Raw genomic sequence first — 24,015 nt, 5'->3', positions numbered from 1 at the left:
TCGAAAAAAAGTTGAATGTCATGCAGAAAACGACATTGTATATACGACATTCGAACTTTGAGAAAAAATGAATATCGTTCAGTGTGCGACATACGACATTCGAAAAAAAAGGTGAATATAATCAAAAATCAACATTAGACACACGACATTCGAACTTTTAGGGAAAAAAATGAATGTCGCTCAGTGTGCGACATACGACATTCGAAAAAAGTTGTATGTCGTGAAAAAAAAAAACGACATTGGACATACAGCATTCGAACTTTGACAATAAATGAATGTCGTTCAGTGCGCGACATACCACATTCGAAAAAAAAGTTGAATGTCGTGCAAAAAACGACATTCGAACTTTGACAATAAATGAATGTCGTTCAGTGCGCGACATACCACATTCGAATGTCGTATGTCGCGCACTGAACGACATTCAAATTTTTGTATCATCGAATGTTGTATGTCCAATGTCGTTTTTTGCACGATATTCAACTTTTTTTCGAATATCGAATGTCACATGTCGCGCACTGAACGACATTACAATTTTGTGTGTCAAAGTTCGAATGTCGTATCCCCAATGTCTTTATTTTTTTGAACGACATTCAACTTTTCTTAGAATGTCGTAGTCGTATGTCGCGCACTGAACGACGTTTATTTTTTGTGTGTCAAAGTTCGAATGTCGTATGTCAAATGTCGTTTTTTTGCACGAAATTCATTTCTTTCAATGTCGTATGTCGAATGTCGCGTACTGAACGACATTGAAATGTTTTTGAATGTCGTATGTCGTTTGTTTAGCCAACTTCTCCCAGCTTAATAATCTAGTGAATTACCAACTTCTTACTTCTAAGAAATGTCAAAGGTTTAAAAGTCATTAAAATCTTAGTTACAGTAGTTTATTGTTCATAAGTAGGTTGTCAGATAGTTTGATACAACGGTTATTATCTTTTTTTATTTCTATTACTTTTCTGGTACAAGAGCTGTAAGTACACGAAAAACCGTCAATTTAATTTATGTAATAATGTCCCTGATGCGAAACCAAGGTTCAGGGATCACATTAAAAAGCCTAATTTCCGGAAACAAGTCTCAATTTTGCATTAAATGTGAAAATAACATACTAGTAACATGTTTTCTTTAAAGTGGTGTTCATAATAAAATTCTGATAAGAAAATGGTTGAAGCAATCTTTCACAAAATGCGAGGTTCTTTTATAGGCTAGAATGTACTGACTGTTTCGCTACTATTTTTAATGTAAAATGACAATGCATAGCATCTTCTTGTCAGCATTTCCAGCCTTTCACTTCTTGCGAGATAGTCCTTGTCTTGAAGTTCTGTCTAAAGCCAATCAATAAATAACAAACAATATTGGTTTTTTCCATAATACAGTGAAACCATTAGTCACGTGACTGAGATACATTATAAACAAACGATAACATTGCGAAGGAAATCACCAGCAGGTACCTACATTCACTTTCATTCGACTCAGCAGGTTCTACACAAACTTGGAAGAACTTGGACTTTCTTCTTTACAATAAAGTATCAATACAGCTTATAACATGACATGAAAATAACCTTTACTAGGCGGGAAAATAACACTATATACCTCGGTGTAACCACAGAATTACTACATTCGTTCCTTATTTGAATCTACATTTTCTTTTGAGTTCTCGCTTTGGCGCCTTGCCTTATTTCATATGAACGTCTTACAGGCTATCATCTGCATGTTTTTTAAAAAAGAATTTTTCAATATTTACAAATGAATACTTGCATATTACCCATGAATAAAATTTGTCATGGTCAGTGTTTTTTGGCATAAGCTTCAGAACATTTTGCTTCAGAACATCTTATGAGAAAATTGCAATGAAAATAACAACTAAAAAATTTGAGAAATGCATGTCTACTTACGTTTACGTTTTGTTTGTTTGTTTGTTTGCTTTGGGTTTAACGCCGTTTTTCAACAGTCATGTAACGACGGGCAGTTAACCTAACCAGTGTTCCTGGATTCTGTACCAGTACAAACCTGTTCTCCGTAAGTAACTACTAACTTCCCCACATGAATCAGATGTGAAGGATCAATGATTTCAGACACAATGTCGTTTATCAAATAGTCACGGAGAACATACGCCCCGCCCGAGGATCGAACTCACGACCCCGCGATCCGTAGACCAACGCTCTATCTACTGAGCTAAGCGGGCGGACGCGTACATAATGTATCAACTGATAATGTAAGTTCTAAACCCAACACGCGTTAAAAAAACTTCTCCAATGTAAAATATAATTATGAAATACGGATTGAAATGTTTCGCATCTCGCGTGTGTGATGTATTTTTGTAACATGAAAATTTCAGATTTTTCTCGAATATGTATTTCATACAGATATATGTTTATTATATATTCTTTAAACTATTAAATTCTTCTATTTTAATGTTTTATTGAATCATTAATGGTAATAAGCAGAAATTCAAGAAAAGCGCTGTTACGGATTAGGATCACTTGTTTTCTAACCTATAAATGCGTCGGTGCGACGTTAAACCCAACAAAAAGAAAACAAAAAGAGAGCACAAAACATTATTTTCTATGTGGCATATTTCTGCCTCGAAATAACTATGTAGCTATCGCGATAATAATGTAAACTTTCCAGGAAATGTGGTTTTTTTCCTGAAAACAAATCCGCAATAAATAATATTTTGTGAAAATATTTTAGCGAAGAATTTCGCGTTAATGCTTTAATTAACTGCCACGAGATGCTCAGTAGCTATCACGATAATATTCTAAACTTTCCAGGTAAGTTGTGCAATTTTCTTAAAATATTATCGCAATAATTTATTTTTTCCAGATATTTTTATTGTTTTCTGAAAACCTTTAACCGCAAAATTCCGTTACTGCAACGTCAAAGCTGCTAGATAGCTATAATAGAATACGATAATATCAATACAGTATCTACTGCATGACAGGAGTTTAACAGTGTTCCATCGGTGCTATTTATAGATATCAAAATGGCAGCTCTGGGCACTAAATGCAAAAGCTATCGACATTTATCCACTTTTGTATCAATTCTAGTTGATATGGCTTCAGCCTTGTTCTTTACATGCATGTTTACAAAATAGGTCCATGTGTACAAAGTTTTACATGCAGAATTGCTTAAATCAATAGAGTTCGACACGCTCAAGTAATTTTGCAACAAACACCAAACGCGTCAGCATTTAGAAAACAAATATTTGTACAAAATATTTTCAGAATTAAATAAAAGAAATAAAAACATATTACAAGTACAATGAAAATCTCTATAAATGTTTCATATAAATCGGCCTATATTTTTGTTACTCATATATCATGTAGAGATGGGTTCTACGTCAGAATTGTGATATTATGATATAATACGCAAGAATCATAAAAAACAAAAAATCTTCTACAATCTGCATAATCTTTCGGCTTATAACCGACACTATAATATGTTATCGCATATCAAAAATTCATGACACACCGATAAGGAAGTACTATATGATTGTATCAGTTGACACAAATGAAGGAGTATTTTAATTGAATTTAGGTAAATGGACCTTCAAATAACTACTTATATTTCAAAACTATATCTGAATTACGATAACAAAATTTAGTATTACACCTGTTGTAGATACGATTTACAAACACTAGACAAAAAGATAATCTTTTTCAAAAAGTTAACCATATTTTGACAATAACGCCAAAAAATTCTAAAAAAAACAACATCCTCACGAGCATTTGAACTCATACATAACGACCAGATGATTAATTGTTAGTATCTGCATTTTACACGACTGAGCTATGTTGCCATATACTTATTTGACAGTTAAAATGAAACAAATACTGACAGCTATTTGCCAATGTTAAGAAATTACGAATTTTTTATTTCATACATTAACGTGAAATGGTCGTGCCCTCGCGTAAGGGTGGAAATAAAGTTAGTACCAAGAAACTTTGCTTCTTCAACAGCGGGTAGTTTTGTACCTGTAATTATAGAAGTATTGCGTATTATTTCCAAATACCAAGTTCTAAAGCCAGCTGAAACAAGTGGATTAAGTATTGTCATGCAATACAAAGTCCCCTATTTAAATGAGAAGCACCTAACTTTCTCTACTGTAATGAAATAATGACCTGATATCTGTCAAAGATGTATAAACAATATTGTAATATATATACAGTACGTTAGATGAACATTTGCTTACACAAAAATCAGCGGCTGTTGACTGTTTCATTACACATATAGATATAAAAAAGTACTTAATTTCAACTTTGATAACATTTAATTTTAAAATGAGAAAAAAATGGAAGAGATCATCATATTAAAAGTAATTCTAAAGAAAATACACCAACCAGTTTCAACTGGGTTCATAAGACATATGAGCTTATATGAAAATATTTTACAGACTGGAAGTTGACATTTGACCTTCAGGTGTGACCTTGACCTTTGCACTAGAGGCCTTGGTATGGCATATGACGCATTGTCTCATTATAACTAACATTTGTGTCAAGTGATATTGAAATCCCTCCCTTGATGACAGAGTTATGGAGGAGAGAAGAAAAAATCGTATTGACATTTGACCTCTAACCGTGACCTTGACCTTTAAGTTAGGGATAAGGGGTTGCGTAAAACAAGTTGTCTAAATATGGGAAACACTTGTGCTGAGTAATATTAAAATCTCTTCATGGATGGCCGGGTTATTGATCATACAGAAAAAAATCCTATGGACTTTTGACCGCTAAGTATGACCTTGACCTTTACGTTAGGGGTCTGTGTTTTACGCATCGACTTGTCATGGGGTGCATTTGTATACATACAAGAGCATTTTTGTGTTTTACATTACATGCCTTCTATTGCCTGTGCGAATTTTAGGGTTTCACCTGGCGGGGATAACTTTTATTTACACTGTCCTGTGACTTTGGAACATGGTGTGGGTAAGAGTGAGGTTAGGTGCACCATAAACATGTTTAAGCTCGCCAGTGCTGTTTTTGCCACTGACCGTTCCAAGGGGGTACCCCACTGTGTTCCTTTATTGGTTTGTTTTGTCCTTATGTGTTTGCTTTGTATGTGTGTATGTGTGTGTGTGTGTGTGTGTGGTGTTCGAGTGTTGATCGTGTGCTCGTTTGGGGAGGCTGCGGTTTTAGACCGTGGCTTTCCCTGTTGGGGATATTCTTCCTTGTTTTTACGTGTCGAATTGCCGCCTTGTTCTGATCACGTGGTTAACATCTCAGGCTATCAGAAGCTCGGAAGAACTCTTCATATTTCGGCAGATCTTCTGAACGGGGCAAACGAACCCGCCAGTTATATTTATTATTATTATTATACCAGATTTATATAGCGCCCTTTTCATGATAAACACGTTCATAGGCGCTTTACATATAGAAAACGCAGCCACACAGGGCGCGAAATTCATCCTCTACTAGTACAGACACAGAGCGATGTGACCAGAGGGACAGAGTGAGATAAAGCCCCCAGAACAGAGAGAGAGAATGTTTAGATACAGACTTGTCCGCCTAACTTAGCCTAGCTATTTGCGAATAGACAGTCTGGTTCTTTAACGTGCCCGGCGTATAGCACCGATACACATTAATGAAATGTCCATAAAACAGTTAAACAATATATTCATTTAATTGAACGAAATACATTTTAACGTGATTCAGTTCATATGCATATCTTTGGTTACTGCGAACAAAGAATAGTAAATATATATCTATATATTTTGTTGTTGATAACTGAACCGTTTCCAATATTTGTAACAATAGTATTACACTATATTTTATTATTTTAAACGAGCAATTATTTTCGTCTTAGAGGATTTCAAAACTTACTTTTGCGCAAGCGCATCGGGCCATTTTAGATTGGCTCACCGTAATTTGCGCTAGAAAGTGAAAGTTAAGGCCGCAGAATTAGTAGATTAATCTAAATCCTCCTACTTTGAAAGCCATCACTATGGAGAGGTCTTGATAGACCTAGACCTCTCCAATAAACTATGTTCCTAAAACGCAGTCTCCAAACATCGTAAACCACAGTAGCGCAGGTTGCGATTGGGGTAGAGGGGGAAAGAGGAAAGAAACGCCGACAACAAACAAGACAGCATAGTTACGCAAACAAAATGCGAGACGAACAGAAAACAAGTTGAAAATAGGGACACCGCCTTGGAACGGTCAGTTACCTATATAAAGGAAACTTTGGATTTAAACGCGTTTAGGGTATGCCCCATGGAACGGTCAGCAACCTATATAAAAGAAAGAAACTGTGGATTTAAACGCGTTTAGGGTATGTCAACCTCGCGCTTGCCCAAGTTTTAACAAGCACTCCACGCTGAGAAAGGCTCTAACATTAGTGTCAAAAGAAAGGGTGATAGATGGATTCAAATTGGATTATTTAAATCTGTAGGACATCCAAAAGGTGAAGAAAGAAGACATATTGTTCAAACACTTACATTCATTGTAGAATAAGGTTTGTTGTAAAAACCAACCATTGCATCTTTATCATCATCGAATATAGGCATCCATTTTGTTTCGTTCTTACAATCAGTTTATCAAGTCGTTTATTACAATTTCACTTTGTGTTTTCAGATTATTGTCCTTCTTGGACTATTTAATTGTGTGGACTTGATACCAAGAGTCGATTGGGGTGAATATGAAGCGTTAAACTACAGCCAAAGTACCAGTAACCACTCCTTTGTTTGTTCAACAGGTAACTTCATTGTTTTTACTACCAGTTACCTAGATGAAAACTGAAACCAGCCTAATATTGTTTTCATTATTTATAAATGGTTAAACAAAAGCATTTGTATTCCTGTCTTCTCTTTCTCTTAAAATGTATGTGTAATGTCAGCTTTTGAGTGACTATATATTACGGGTAGAGTAGGTTCATGAGGACATTTATTAAAATAATTTAGCAAACAGGCTTGTTCATATTTCGACTGCGGGTCAAAAGGTGGTATTACCCATTTATCTTTCACACATTCTTCATATATATATCTTCTTCTCATACTAAATGCTGGATCATTTTTATATTCTTCATATAATCGAAAATATATGTGTGCAGAAATCAACCATTCACACAGAGGTCAGGGTGTAACAACAGATAAAGAATGTATGCGGAATGAACTTTCTGTCAGGTTAATGAAATGTCCATAAAAACATAAGATAATATCAATTTCCCATTTTTTCATTTGTCCAAATGAAAGGCCAGTATGTATGACGGAGAATAGTTTACTACCTGGTCATTGTGAATCTCTATTATAAATTATAATGCGCATTTAGTGAAAGTTTCTCATTTCGAGCAAAGCTGTTGTGGATATGCAAAGTATTACATACATTTTGCTTTATCCTGTACTGAATATGGACTCAAAGTGACCAAACTGATTGAAATGTGATACAACTTTTGTCTTGTCTTATTGCCATACCATACGTAGAGTGCGTTACCAAGGAACGGACCGAGTGTTAATATATCTATATATACTGTATCTCTCAATTTTGGTTTTAATATTGAACAAAAAAAAAACCGTCAGGTTTATATAATCTACCGTATCCTAACCGTCTATGAATCCTGAATCCATTATAAGCACACATTTTGCAGGTCGTGAGAGAAGTCTGCCCGGCATTACTTACGACAAGAAAGGTCGTTATTACAGCATCTCTTACCATGGAATTTGTCCTCATCCTGAGATGAAAGACTGGAAATGTAATGCGGACTATAAAAGATGTATAAACGGGACAACATACCATTGTGCCAAGGATTCTATAACTGGAGCCTTTACTGACGCATGCGCTTCTTCGGTATTTTGTGGAAAAGGTAAAGTTTAAATATAATATTTGCTTTAAAATATAACTATACAGCTGTAAGTCTTATCAGCTGTACCTGTTTGACAAATAGCAGCCATTAGTACCACTTTAGCACGGTATGCCTAAATAGCGAAAAACACTTTTTTTGGCAAAAAAAAAAAAAAAACACTTTAAATAGCAATAAAAGCTCGGCATTTGTTTATTTTTTTAATTTATTTACATGGTTGTTTTTTCATACCGTATATAATGTTAATAAAGCCTACTATACGAAATTTGAGCTATATGTACCGAAAAATGATGAAGTTATTAAATGTTTTCAAAGCGCACCATGTAAAAATCTTTTTCCGCTATTTTCGCCTATGATGTTTAAATTGCTATTAAACATAAAAAAACAGCAAAAAAAGCTCGGCGTTCGTTAATTTTTTAATTTATTGACATGGTTTTTTTTTCATATCGTAAATAATATTAATAAAGCCTACTATACGAAATTTGAGCTATATATACCGAAAAATGATGAAGTTATTAAATAATTTCAAAGCGCACCATGTAAAAAATCTTTTTTCGCAATTTTCGCCTACGATGTTTAATAGCAAAAAAAAGCTCGGCGTTCGTTTATTTTTTTCATTTTTTGACATGGTTGTTTTTTTTTCATATCGTAAATAATGTTAATAAAACCTACTATACGAAATTTGAGCTATATATACCAAAAATTGATGAAGTTATTAAATGTTTTCAAAGTGCACCATGTAAAAATCTTTTTCCGCTATTTTCGCCTATGATGTTTAATAGCAAAAATAAGCTCGGCGTTCGTTTATTCTTTAATTTATTGACATGTGTTATTGTTGTTTATTTTATATATCGTAAATTATGTTAATAGACTCATATATATATGATACTTGACCAGCATCATGAAAAAAAAATCTTCTCTTTATTTTTGCCGCTGTGGTTACCTATAATGTAGAATAGCAAACAAAAGCCGGCATTTGTTTAATATTTGAATTAAATTTAAATTGTCGTAATTAATGTTAATAAGGTGATATATATGGAATGAAAGGGATGCCAAAAAGTGGTAAGTAAGTATTTTTGATAATTGATTTACGGATTTATGATTAAAGGACGGTTAATAAAATTATGTAAAACAATATAATCAGTAGCTAATTATGTGTGATTGGATTATGTGGCCTATTGTCACCTTAATCACTTGTTTATTTAACGCACGTTTTACTTATGATTGTCCTCAAAGCTTCAAAGTAGATAGTTTTTTGGGTTTTTTTTACAAAATCACTCTAAAAGGAATTACAATTAAAAGAGTAATAACAATTATGAATGTTCATATATATTGCATTTTACTAATGTTCTCATCCTTCTTTTTGCTTTTGCATCAAAATCAAAATTCTCTTGTTATGTGTGCAGTGAAAACTGCAAAACGGATTGTATTAAGTGCGAGGTAAGAAATTCTGTTATTTAATTTTGTTATTCTACATGACACCTTGCTGATTTACCGTGCATCCATGCGGTGTAAATACCAGCGTCCATTGTATTGTATAATGTGTGGTTACTGATAATATTGTATTGCCTACTATCAAAATCAAAATTTCATTGTGTATGTTATTGTCAACTGAAGAAGCTTATTAAAGCGAAACATGTTTTGACAAATCTGTGTTGGTTTATGAATTTTCAACATCATGATTTCATTGTACGCATATGGTCATTTAATGCTGTTTTAAACCACATTGACAGGAAAAGAACCTATAATACAATTCCCAGAAGGCCTGGCTAAAATTGATTGTCGATATTGCGATGAAGATCATTTCAGTCCTGCAAACAAAAGTTCAGATACTTATTCGGAGTGTGCGAAGAAAGCAAACTGTCGTCAAGGTGAAGAAATCGAGTGTCTTACTGAAGGATACGCCAAATATTGGACACAAAGAAGATGCAAATGCAACTGGAAAATGAACTATATACCTAGAAATTTAAAAACCTTAAAAAATTTAGAGACTACAGAAAAGTTCTGCCTAGAAGATGCTACGTGCATATTTTATGAGTGCAATACCCGAGACGGAAAAAGCCAACAACGTTTACCAGGTAAGTATAAACGTTATTTTCAGGTTGATGTAAAAAGTATATAGGGTTTCTCTATAAATATCGTATGTAAAAATATATATTTAAAGGTTTTAATAAAAGCTAGAAAACAAATTTGTTAAAATCACATTTAGCTCAATAAATAAATAAATTTTGCGTTGAGAACAGTTGAGAAATAATGACGTGTTCAAAATGAGTACAGGAGAGTTGGATGGTTTAGCCATTTACTAACATGAAACGGTTGAGCTACATGAGGGTATTTTTCTACTTATGATTAAGACACATGCTTTATAGATTAAGTGGCTGAACACTCCGCATTTGGCAGAAATAGTTGGGCTTGGATATGTAGTTACATTGAAACGGATAATTGTACTCTACACTTCTGGCTTTGCAACTGAAGGACCGAGTTGGATGGCTTGAATTCGGTTCAGCTTAATTGGTTGTTAATGCGCCTGTACTCCAGTTAGCTAATGAACTGTTCTTATACTTATACCCCTGTCACACATTGGCGTAAGAGGCTTGCGTATGTACGGCATATTAGGATACGCGGCAGTAAGAAAGGAACGGCATAGCAATGCCAGATTACGGAGCTAATACTTTTGTATGCGTAATGCTATCTCCTTGTACGCAAGGCTGCGGCGATTCTTTGAAGCTGTTTTCAAAAATTTGTAGCACATACGTACCATGTTTGATACGTCATATATACGTCATACGTACGCAGTAAAAGCGAAAAGGACGCAACAAGTACGCAGCGGAATCGTAGCTTTTTTTCCTAAACGTAAATGTGGCGTAGTTATAACGTACTAGGCGTGGTCACTGCGTACCCATGGCCTTCTTTTCTTAACGAAAGCGTATCAAGTGCGTATGAATCGCGTATCCTGGCGTATTTAGGACGCACAATACGCAAATCATTCGTAGCCGCGTGGTTGCCGTTGCGCATGTGCTGCGATATATAATTAAGTGCGGCGTTGCAAAAGTACTTTCAACGTCATCACTGCGATTTTGGCATTTACAACGTTCCAAACGAGGTATCGTGTGTTTATAGAACAATTTTCTTTAAATAATAACTGTCATTCTGTCTATAGTCATGAATCTCGACTCTGAATTACTCTTTACCTAAGTCTGAAGACGGGTAGGATGATAATGAAGAGTTTCCTCCTATAGATGGAGCTGGTGTTTTGGCGACCTTTTCAGTTGTTGCAGGGTCTGTTGCAGACTGGACTTCTAAAGGTAGGGCGGGCATTGTCTGCCCCTTCCTCTAGAACTTTTTGTTCTCTTTTTGTCGGCATACTATAATAGAATATGCTTTGATTTCTCTAGGACGAATGACAGCAGCAAAAACGTGCACAGTCGCTTTATATCACTTGTAAACGCCGCGTGAACGTACTCTGACATCACACGTTAGAACGTAACGCCATACGAAACGGTTACGCAGCTGCAACGTACTATACGCCACACATACACCATACTACGCAGAAGCTGTACGTCCCGAGAACCCAGTGGTACACCGGATACTCCACAGGAACGCCATAGAAACGCCACACGTCGTGTTCGCCATAAGCAGATAATTTGCATAAAATGCGCCTCGTTTTCTCGGAGTTCTACGCGTATAGAGTTTTTTCTTCTATACGCCGCTTACGTAGCAAGATACGCAATAGTGTGAAGTAGCATTACGTAAATTCTACTTAACACTAATAAAGAATTACCAAGATCTAATTATTTAAAACTGTTAACCAGTTTATATATGACACACAGCTACTGAAAAACTAGTACTAAAACTGTATCAGCAAACATCTGGTTCATAGCAAGTAACGATCAGCAACATTAAAGTTTCAAAATCTCTGAAATGAAGAAAGGTCTAGTAATACAATAGCACTCTCTCGTGTTCTATAAATAGAACATACAGCAGTTATACCATAATGCAATGCGCAAATTGCGGACAAGAGAGCGTTTTCTGTATATAACGAATCATCACCTATTTGGGAATTAAAAAAAGTAACATGCCACCTGTATAAAATTGTCGTACCTGTTAACAGAATGAATAAAATAGATGAAACTATAAATAACTAATTAAAGAAGTATATTGGAACGAATGTAAGGAATATACAAAATATACTGACATATTATTTTAACAAAACGATTCAAAACGGGCCTACTAAGCAAATAAAGAGCAGTATTTAAAAAGCATGTAGCATGCATATTACCCCATATTATACTATTAAAATCTTGCATCAGAAGAACGGTTTACAGTCTTAATAACAAATTACAATATTTTCTAATGCGACACACTGAAGAACACTTGTGGTTGAAACTTTTAATGCTAAATCATTTTGATTCATGACGTTCAAAGAATGTATCAGCAGAATTAAAATCATAACTACAATAACTACATGTATTTCTCTTTAAACAGCTGATTCACATGTTACACAAGACGCAACTTGATTATGATCCACGATGTCAGCTGTGGTCGGTGTGGACCCGTTAAACATTTCCTTATTAAAATACATATATGATTTGGAAGAAAATAATGGTGTTGCATTAGATTCGAACATGTTTATTATCAGATAACATCTAAATGTTACTATCATAAGTCAAATATCTATAATTTATTATGTCACACTAAGGGGTCATTTGTAATAAAACACAACAGATGGATATCACAGAGGTGTTAATTGTTTCAACGAATATATGAATATGTGGCCGAAAATAAAAATGTGTATGACAGTTTACTTTAAAATATACATGTTGTTCATCACCTTTCGAAATTTCAAAGCGATCATAACATTTCTTTTTACATTCACAGGTACATGTATTAAATTTATAAACACTTAAGACGGTAGAATATTTTTTACAAAAATAAAATGTTAATATAATTATGACGGTAACTAGAAAGAACAATTTGGATCTGTGAATACATTTTTGTTTTAAATAACGCTTTATTCTATTTAGTATTAATACATTTTCCAAGTTATTCTATTTTTTCTAAATATTCTTTTTTAAAACTGGATGTGTCAAAAAATGAACAGAATAATATAATAACATCATGTTATTTCTAACATGGATATAAAATAAAGAGATTCTCGGCTAATTTGGTGAAATAAAAACTGAAGAAAAAACATTTGTTTGCAATGTGCAGGCTAGAAACCTGAACAAATGCAAAATTTATGGTTTACAATGAATGCACTGGTTGTTTGTCCGCAAATTGAGTCATGTGCTATTTTTAGTTAGCAGACCTTATCGGTAACGTCACAGATCCTTACATACGAGAGTGTGCTATACACCTCAGTATTGGAAAATCAAAGTACTAAAAGTACAGAAAGGCTGGCTACCACAAAACACTGAGCGAAAACTGTGCGAGAAAGATGTTTGCAAAAGCTTAGATATTATGGGTTCTCCATATCAAACTAAGGCGAGCATAGGGTATTGTTGTGATGAACCATCTTCTTTCATACAATGACAAGGACGTTACTACAAATACTGTATATATCAGTATAACTCGCCACAGAGGCCGGTAAGAGCAAAATGCGTTTTAACAAATTGTTTGCTGCGTGAAATTAAAATAAACTTCATTAGGTTGAAAAGAACATTCAAATCCATATTAATTAATGATTACAGCATAAATGAAGTTTCATCAATTGCTCACGATACCACATGTTCTACCTATCGTCTGCTTCAACAAGAATTTCGCGCTTAATATTCTTTAAAATAAATGAAAATAAACTGCGCCGTTCTCCATCAATGATATTTTGATAAAAATGAAATACATATAAACTATAATGATAAATCATTAAGTTTTAAATGATTTTGCTTTTGGCACCAACAAATTCATAGATTTATTTTGAATCTTAATCATACTTTGAAATAAATTAGGTTTGGGAAAAACGATTTATATTATAGGAAATTAGACATAAAGTAGCTAGAAAACGTAGGCATGTAAACTTTTCTAGTGCCCCTACCTCCCGATCCAGAGGTTCCGTAAATCATTGCTCCGACTATAAGTGCCCAAGTACGAAATGACGATGGGAGGGATGCGAATATTAATTCGGGATTCGAATGTTTCACGAATGAAAAATGCAGTCCTTATGAATGTTTAGAAATAGCTGTTTGCTGTGATAGACATATACAGTACATTTTGCCTTAGCGGTCACTTAAGGTAGTATTTATTAAGTAGCCAGTCAAGAAGCTTCGCAAACTGACTATTCTAGTGTGCCGAATAAAACATACAATGTACTAAGACATTGTTTTGATATACTTATGGGCAACACTTCGGCTGATACTACAATACTGGAGCTTATTTGAAACTGAATAGGGAAGATCAAAGTTTAAACTAGTATCTACAATGTTTGACATAATTTGTTTTAGACAGGCACTATATATTAGCTCAGTAGGTAGAGCGTCGGTCTACGGATCGCGGGATCGCGAGTTCGATCCTCGGGCGGGGCGTGTGTTCTCCGTGACTATTTGATAAACAGCATTGTGACTGAAATAATTAGTCCTCCACCTCTGATTCATGTTGGGAAGTTGGCAGTTACTTGCGGAGAACAGGTTTGTACTGGTACAGAATCCAGGAACACTGGTTAGGTTAACTGCCCGCCGTTACATAACTGAAATACTGTTGAAAAACGGCGATAAACCCAAAACAAACAAACAAAATATATATACTTTTTCGGTTTTACAGCACACCAACACAGTATATGTTATATATTTACACTGAAATGAAAACACGAGGCATGTAATCAAAATTTGCATACTGCTTGAATCACAGAGTTACAGCAAAACCAAGTGTTAAGACCCTATTAGTCGCCTCTTACGATCATGCAAGGGTAAGGCAGTGGTTCCAATTCTTTTCATACACATATCGTCCCAGAACCACATGGGTCCTATGAATATACAAATGTAGTTAAAGCTGTAAGTCTTAAAGTGTACTACACGAATATAATTTTTCTAGTATGATAAATACATAATTTTTTATTCGTATAAAATACTCACGAGTACAATTTTGAAGCAATGGTACGGGTAAACGTGTAACAAGAAGTTATCATTAGGCTCAACACATCTGACCGAAAGAGTTTTGCTATTGATCATTTAAATTCTAAATTTGACTGGAAACTGAATGAAAATAGCTGAATACGTCTCTCATTGGTATAAGACACTGTTTTTTCCTGCTATTTTTGAATTACCTTACATTTACAGTTATGGTATTTTTCTGTTTATATTATTCGAACGCAGTTATTAGGAGCTTTTTTTCTCTCATTTTGTTTTACAAATGCAATGACACTGCAATTTATGCCTATATTACCAAATAATGAGATCCAAGCAACTAAAAAATCTTACCTTGTGGGTATGCGTTTCGCTATTTACATTTGAAAACAGTTTCATCATATTTTCATAGTATTTTAGATACTTTTTTGCATTTAGCGGCGTCTAGATTATCACGCAAATGTATCTGATAAAATATGATACTGTTATTTTGATACAGACAGTAGACATTTTTAACCGGTAACTTGATTCAGTATTATATCTTATAAATCTTTTGAAAATAATACTAAATTTTCTTTACTGGCGTGTCTGAATCATGAAACGACCATGAAAGGATATCAAATTATGTTAACCTGACATCCATTTCATGTAATAGTGGTAAAACTTGTGTTGGTATTATGGTATCATCTACATTTAAGCAAGATGAACATTTACAGTGAAATAAAGGTCTACAGTAGAAATTATTAAATGAATTACAGTTGTGAAATATTTAATAAGCTGTAGGACTAGGAGTACAAAAATATGCATTAAGCAATTATAAAACATTTATTTTGACCGTATCCCAGAGTTTCAGATATGCATATGCAAAAGAAGTGTTTTATCACTCACTGCACTTGCTAATAAATTTCATTAAAAAGTGGAACGTCTTAACTGAACGACTGAAACGTCGAGGTCTGATAAATCTACAAAAATACAGTTTACTGATATATGCGCAGACATTGGCAATAGCCTCATACCCTGGCCTGATCTGTTTTATTGCTTCTTTCGATTTTTGATAGAATTAAGCCCAGTTCCACTGGCGTCAAATCAGAAAGAAAATGCCTCTGTACATGTTATAGAGGCATTTTCTTTCTGATCTGGCGCCAGTGCTCAGTTCTAGCTGAGAAAGGTCGAGATTGAGCTTTAATGTAATTTTAGGTCTTAAGTTATATCAGTTTTTAACTAACGATAGGCAACTTTTACAACCTCTTGGTATTAACACTGTAATTACATGTACATGTGAGAGGTAGACATAATGTAGTACCTTACAATCTTGAATAATACATTGTATGTAATTTAGCAATGGTAAGTGTATTTAAGCGTGTAATTAGACTCCACACCGCTGACCAAAAGAGGTTTAAATTTTAAATCGGAAAATTGTTTCGCTACCATATTTTCCGGACAATAGGCCGCGGCCTATACTTTAAAAAGTGAAATTTTCAGGGGTGCGGCCTATGCGTCGAAGCGGCCTATAGGTCAATTTATTTTTTCTAAATTGGCCTTTCATGCGGCCTATGCAACCGTTTTAATTTTTCACTTGCATTTTGAAAGCCGATCGAATCATGTAAAATGTAAAGAATGGACAATATTGCCGAGAGGGCGTTTGAAAACAGCTAAAGAAACTTACATTCGGACTTAACAGTTCACTGCATTAGACGGATTAACAAGTGTGATTACCTGTAAATACAACCGATTTCAATGACTATTTATCGTGGAAGTCTTTATACGCCATGGTCATGTTCGCCGCTTAGTGGTGTATAGGCCGCGGCCAATATGCCGGAGCGGCCTATACGTTAAATTTTATTTCTGATATAGTTAAAATATACGGCTGCGGCCAATACGGTGCAGCGGCCTATTGTCCGGAAAATACGGTACTCTTCGCGGTAAAAAGGAACTAAATGCATTTCCCATTTCTACAAGACGCTGTCTTCAGGCAATCTTTTGAATTTCACATCTTCCATTAAACCATTTCATTTACAGTATGAGGCTGATGTCTGTTTCTATTATTCGAACGGAGTAATATATCATGTGCTTTTTATTCCTATTTTATTTCACAAATACAAATACAAATACATGGCATTTATATAGCGCAAAAATTATAAAATATTCTATTGCGCTTTACAATTACATAACACACATTTAACATATCTACATACAAAATATGAACAGGATTCTAGAACTTAGATTTAAAGTTTTGGACATGTATAAATACTATTTTACACCACTTCTGATATTTTGTATTTTAACAAGACTACACTCATTGTTCATGAAACTGCCTACACTGCAACTTATGCCCATATTACCATGTAATGAGATCCAAACAACTAAAAAGGCATAAAAACTTACTTTGCGGCATTCACTACACTTTATACATTTTAAAATCATTTTTTCCACGGTATTGTATATATTGTTCCATTTAGCGTGTTTAGATTACGATGCAAGTGTAACTTAATTAGTAACCTTTTTGACTGCAAAACTTGATTTAGTATTATATTTGGTAAATCGTTTGAAGATTGTTAAATTTCCCTTCTTTACTTGCGTGTCTGAATCATGAAATGATATCTTAATATGTCAGCCTGGCATAGCCTTCAGTGCTATACTTAGATGGAAATTAAAAAACATTAAAACAACATGCTCAAAATGATCAGTTCAAGATTTTTTGGTCTTGCATATTATATATAAGCAACAAACATGAATTTTTCAATTGCTTTTCATAATTTTAAATTTGGGTACAATGTCTATAATATGAGACCACTTGCATTAAGATATCTAAAATGCGCGCACCGACTGAAGTATGATACTGAAATATCTCACAAATACCACATTATTATAACGTCGTATCGTGTTTTTACGCTGTTGTCATATAACATACCTATTCGAAAATGAAAATTGAAGACATATTTGTCACACCCTATATAGCTCCCTTCGGATATAGCTTCCCGTTGAGCTGTATTCGGCACACGTTTTCGTATATAGCTCCTTGGGACAGAGGAGCTGTATACGACAAACCCGAATATGACTCCTTATACATGGAAAAATTAAAATACTATAACAGTACTGTTCGAGTAATAAAAAACATGAATATTTGGCAGAGTGTCATTTTGATATACGATTTTCCACACCACTTGGGAGACAGGTGGGGATTTTCATCCGATCTTCCACAAACTTGCAGATAATGTTTGTGGGCATAATATCTCAGCCAAGTTAGGTAACCATTTAAATCGCCCCAGACACTCGTGGGTTATGGCCCTTGAATTACTCGAAATCTGTTTGTTTAGCCTTGTCCGCTCTCTAAGTCCAACAATTTTCATCCGAATTTCACCAAACTTGCTGACACTGTTTGAGGCATAATATCTCGTCCAAGTTCGATAACCAGCCAAATCGCCCCAGGCACTCTTGGATTATGGTCCTTGATTTGTACCAAGATCGATGACGGGCGTTTTTGTGACAGTCTGTCACTCTTATTGCAAATATATATATATATAAACTTGACGTAACGTTATATTTGTATGAGCCGATAGGTAAAACTAGTTTGTATTTTTGTAATTAAATACTGTTGGAAAGGCATGTGAAGTCATTTTATTTATTTCATTTATATATATATATATATATATATATATATATATATATATATATATATATATATATATATAGTAGAGAGAATTTATACGAACTAAATCACCACCACAATATACCAGACCAATTACGGCAAAGCGCCAAGCAGTACAAACGAACACGCACATGCCAAAGCAAGTCCAGTACAACCCAATAAGATTAGTTTCGATGCTGCTTTATATACGAGCCCACGAAATGCACTACACATTCGTACTGGTTCAACAGTTACATATATATATACTCAAATCTCTGTTTTCTTGTCTCACAAATCAGTAGTGACATTTTAGTCTTTTTAACTGATTGGGACCAGAGAAGCTATGTTTTTCTCTCTGAAAGTTAACTGGATCTCGAGGATACATTGAATATATACAGATAATTTTGCATTAAGGGATATAATTATATTCAGAACAGTTGACTTTCCCATACGTGAGATCCGCTAGGATACAAGTTCGCATTATAAATTATTATATAGTAGAGAGAATTTATACGAACTAAATCACCACCACAATATACCAGACCAATTACGGCAAAGCAATATATATATATTGTTTCAATTCTGCACTGCTGTAAAGATAAATTCTATAATAACTTAGTCCGGTTTCATTGTAAAGCAGAATCACTAAGGGCGTTTTATTAGAATAAGAGTATTCGTTGTGCATGGATGAACATGGCAGTAAACATGCTGCTTTTAGTATAAATACAAGAACATTTCAACAGAAAACATCATAAACTTAATTAGTTAAAAACGAACATAATATGATAGTTTGAAAATATCCATAATTTTAGTTGTCTGTCTCTGATAAGAGGTGGGTGCGAAAAGTCATACACAGATTTCTATTGACATAGCTTTTAGTTATTTTTTTAACGGTTTGTCTCTATTAAATTGAAGTAAAAGCGTATCTACTACAATAATGCGTGCACAAACCGACTGACCGAGCTCTAAGTGTAAAGCACAAATGCAAGCAATATGTACATAGTAGCTTTTTAATTAGCTTTCTGACCAATTCTTTTATTACTGCTTATTTTCAATAAAATCTGTAAAAAGATTCTTTGGAAGCATAGAATGCAACCAAGAAGAATAATAGCAGACTCGGTTCAAGTAAAAATCCAGCTGAAATAAAAAAGGGTGGAGGAAATTTAAGCTTTAAACCCAGTATACCAATCTATTCCTGTTACCAGTACGAAATAATAACTTTCTAAAATAAGTCAAACTGCATGCAGGAGCTGCTTCCTTTCAACTTCAGAAATCTCTACCTATATGTAAGGGAGATCACTGCGTAGAAGACTGAAGACAAGAACTATTATTTTATTAGTCCAATTTCTTTATTTCTAAAGCATCAACTTTAAATACTTATGCAGCATTATCGTTAATTAATTACCCATTTAAATGCTCGGCAGTTGAACTTTGAATTATATGAAAACTGGACATAAATCAAAGGCATAATTCCTAAATAAAATGGTTTTTACCTGAGAATATCTGAACTTCACCAAATTAAATGAACGTTAGCTTAGAATTGCTTAGACAGTTGGAGATATTCCTAGAATTCTAATAGGTTGTCAAGGGTAACTATCAAGGATGCAATATGGCAAAATGGCTGCGCTGCATTGTAATCGCCTTAATATGCAATACCTGACAAAATGCAACAAAAATGAGGACAGTCTGACTTTAAAATGATGCCAAAATTAGTAAAGAAATTATTCACCCAATAAAAAATTGTTGACATCGATATTATTGGCATACATCTTACTAAAACGGTACCGACACTGTGCTACAATATACTACTTTTACAAAATACTGGAATATTTCAATATTTTTCAGATTATAGCTGTGCTGAAGTATGTGACCCAGATTTTCATAGAATAAACGAATCGGGGGAGTGTGTTCTCAAAGAAAGGTATGAAGTATATTGCTTTAAGAAATGGAATACCTTTTAAGTTGTTATAAATATTATTGCAAATTTTTGTTTTCAATTACAATTAGATTGAAATACTATCATCAAATTTATTTATCAGTTTCTTTTTCAGTAACGTTACAAAAGAAGAAACATCAGCGGTAAATGTATTTTCAGTTCCTACAACAAAAACAACAACAACACAAAAGAAACTTTCATCAACGTTAAGCACTGACATTACACCGTCTAAGAGTAACAATGACAGCAGAACATTGCCCGCAACAACAAAAACAGGTTTGTAATGACATAGTACAAAACTACATGTGAGCGTATCACATTTTTGTTGCAAAAATTAGGACGAGAACGATTCAAACAAACGCCCGGTTACGACACATGACCAAAACGTTTTGTAGTGGTTTGATGTTTTTTGTCAACTTTATTTTAACACGTTTCATACACAACTTAAGCGCTCGCTATGTACATATCACACAGTGTATTACATATTACTTGCATAGATAAAAAAACAGACATGAAAGATATTACAACACTGTAGGGCACCGCTCAGAAGATTGAGACGCACACACGCGCACAAATAAACAGGAAAAAAAACAGTCGGGCACCGCCTAAGGATTTCGGCAGCCACAACTGAGGTGGAGTCGATAACTTACTTATAGTAAAAGGAGAGGGGATGCCAAAGCAAGGGAGTGCAAACGCAAGGAGAACGGATGAGAGGGGCGATAGGGGGAGTGAGGGAAATGAGGAAGAAACGCTGACAACAAAGACAACATACGCTGCACAAACTACAAGACGGACAGAAAAGAAGTTAAAAATAAGGCTATCTATTTTCAGCAAGTTTGAAAACAGAGTTAATTAAATCATTCCTCGCTGAGAGAGGCTCTAACAGTAGTGAAAAAAATACTAGATCGTATTAAATAAAACATAAAATTATGGTTAATCTAAGGTTAATTACACCAGTGTACTCAACAACTTGTCTGAAGTCTGGGCACCTAGAGCCTTACGTTTAAGGGCACGAATTAGAAAGCTGCAAGACAAAAATTCCACTCCCTCCGTCCGCTTTATGTAGGATTAAGGAGAAAAGCATCAAGAAATCTTACATTTCATTAGTCATTGCACCATCAAATAGGAAAGCGAAGCGATTAACTGTAGAGGGGTCAATCACCAAACATTCACTGTGCCTCACGAGTTTTGCATTGTATCCTCTTTTGATAAACTTTTTAACACATTTTACAAATTATCTGATTGGAATAAGGACTATTAATTTTACGAATGTTATAAAATATATCTCCATAGTATTCCATTCCGGGTGTGTAAGACAAGTTTTAAAAGTGTTTTAAGATTAGTTTTGTAATTCACAGTTCGGACGATCTGTAGTATAATTTAGTGAAAGATTTCCGTAGCTTATGATAACGGTAACACTGTTGTAAAAATTGTTTGGTGATATGAAGATTTCTATCATTAAAACTCTCTAACTTTGAGCAAGTTCTTGCAAAACGAATACATTGTGAAATATAGACACTGTTTGATGTTGCTCGAGGAACATCTCTATCAAGATGGGGGAAGTTGACAATTTCAGAATTAAAATCGTCTCTTTTATCATATGTTTTCATTCCTAGATTATTATTAATAAGTGTTAACTAAAGTCCAAAAATGACGCTTCTAAATCTGAAGTATTAGACTTGTTAAGCTGTAACCCTTTTGTGTAAACGTGTTTCACCATTTCTGAAAAATATAGGTATTGAAAATATCATTAAGATCAAGATACCCCGAGGTTCCATTAAAAGCTTCAATAATTTTAAATTGTGTGTCAGTGGACAATCTCGTTCGTTACAGTATAAAAATAGATCAGCAAAGAGTGGGGCGTAGTTACTTCCTATCGGGATACCATTTACTTGTCTGTAAGTGTTATTTCCAAATTTGATAAATATGTTTTCTAATAGAAACCTTAAAGCTTCACAAACCATATCACAACTCCATGGGGTAAATCTCTTAAATTTACTGTTAGAAAAGAATGTTCTAGTTTCATTATATGCCGTATAATTACCGTTTTCTCTTGCAAATGTTTTCTCAATTCAAGCTACTTGTATTTCTCTAATAAGATTTTAAAAATGGTAAATTAGTATAAAGAGTAGAAAAGTCATATAAGTGCTTAATATGGTCGAACATTTAAAAATTGTTTGTTTATTAATTTTTGATAACATCTCCAGAGTTCTTGATGTACCAAAACAGATTATTCCCTGAGTTCTTATATACCGTGGGGCAATACTCTGCATGTGTTTTTTTTTTATTGCAATAAGCATGATAAGACAAGAAGTCAAAAGCAGAGAAATAGTTTTGTAGCGCATAAGGTTGAATTTGCATCGGATCGAGCTTTATATGGGGTTTTATGTAGTTTAGGGATCCAATAAAGTGTAGAAAGCTTCATCTCATTGTCGTCAAGTGCGACATTCAAATTTTTACATTGATCTGCATTACTTTTAAGATCCGCTATAAGTGATAAAACTAAACAGAAACTTTGTTATTGAACGTGGCGTAATTTCAGTTTACTGGCGTTAATTTTCCACGCTTTGTTTAAACACGTTACTGAAGGATAGAGTGCTACAAAGAAAGTATTTCGTTTCGCATTATTTATTCTATAATTTGTGTATAACGGTATGCAAGAAAAGAAATCGGCAGACCCTTGTTTAATACCATCAAAGTGGGGAGTTCAAATACTAAGTAAGAAATACTCTTAAGAAACACTACACTGACGTGCGTTGTGATGATTTATGCTAATTCTTCTTTTTAATTGCAGATGATAGTAAATACTGGGTAGGTATTGTGATAGGAATTGCGATAATGATCATAGCTGTAGGTGCATGCGGATTCGTTGTTTGGTGCCGTTTCCACATAGGTGACGATAAAAGACAAAACGGAAAATCTGGTATGGCTTTCAGTACTTTGCTTAGACGTGAACTGTGTCGTGAATGTCACAGACCTAAAACATTAACAAAAGTAACATCTAGTCAGAATTAAAAATATAACACTAAAACGTTATCTTTGGAACTCAAAAACACACATACCATACATCATATAACCACAATACTGTGCCGTGGATAAACATCCCAGCAAACACACCACGTTGTTACAACGTTGTTATGACGTCTTTTCCTGACGTTGTAACAACGTTGTTTTTTGGTTGATAATGAAAGGTGCGTTGACGTCTTGTCACAACGTTGGAAAGACGTCTTTTTTGCAACGTTGGAAAGACGTCTTGTCCACAACGTTGGAAAGACGTTGTTTTTTGGTTGATAATGAAAGGTGTGTTGACGTCTTTTTCACAACGTTGGAAAGACGTCTTTTTCTCAACGTTGGACAAACGTTGTTATTTGGTTGATAATTAAAGGTGCGTTGACGTCTTTTTTGCCCCCTTGGAAAGACGTCTTTTTCACAACGTTTGAAAGACGTAGTTTTTTCTTTGATTGTGAAAGGTGCTTTGACGTCTTTTGCAGTGTTGGAACGACATATTTTTCACAACTTTGGAAAGATGTATTTTTTACATTTGAATGACATCTTTTCTCAATGTTGTTTCGTCTAAAAGCACAAAAAACCCCTAACAGTCTATGGTTTTA

At 34.3% G+C, this 24,015-nt stretch overlaps 1 protein-coding gene across 1 annotated transcript in view; it reads left to right on the top strand.

The window, feature by feature from the left end:
- The window catches only part of LOC128547998 (twitchin-like), an 89,408-nt gene that overhangs the window by 5,229 nt on the left and 60,164 nt on the right, over positions 1-24,015 (top strand). The window contains exons 2-7 of the mRNA XM_053522219.1: positions 6,564-6,684; positions 7,573-7,788; positions 9,519-9,863; positions 20,314-20,389; positions 20,520-20,680; positions 23,199-23,327. Coding sequence (XP_053378194.1) covers positions 6,564-6,684; positions 7,573-7,788; positions 9,519-9,863; positions 20,314-20,389; positions 20,520-20,680; positions 23,199-23,327 — 1,048 coding nt within the window. The remainder of the gene's footprint in view (positions 1-6,563; positions 6,685-7,572; positions 7,789-9,518; positions 9,864-20,313; positions 20,390-20,519; positions 20,681-23,198; positions 23,328-24,015) is intronic.

Source organism: Mercenaria mercenaria, chromosome 1, assembly GCF_021730395.1.
Source record: "Mercenaria mercenaria strain notata chromosome 1, MADL_Memer_1, whole genome shotgun sequence".
Classification (NCBI taxonomy): Eukaryota; Metazoa; Mollusca; class Bivalvia; order Venerida; family Veneridae; genus Mercenaria; species Mercenaria mercenaria.
Note: the sequence above shows the minus strand (reverse complement) of the source record. Positions and strands in the feature narration are given on the sequence as shown.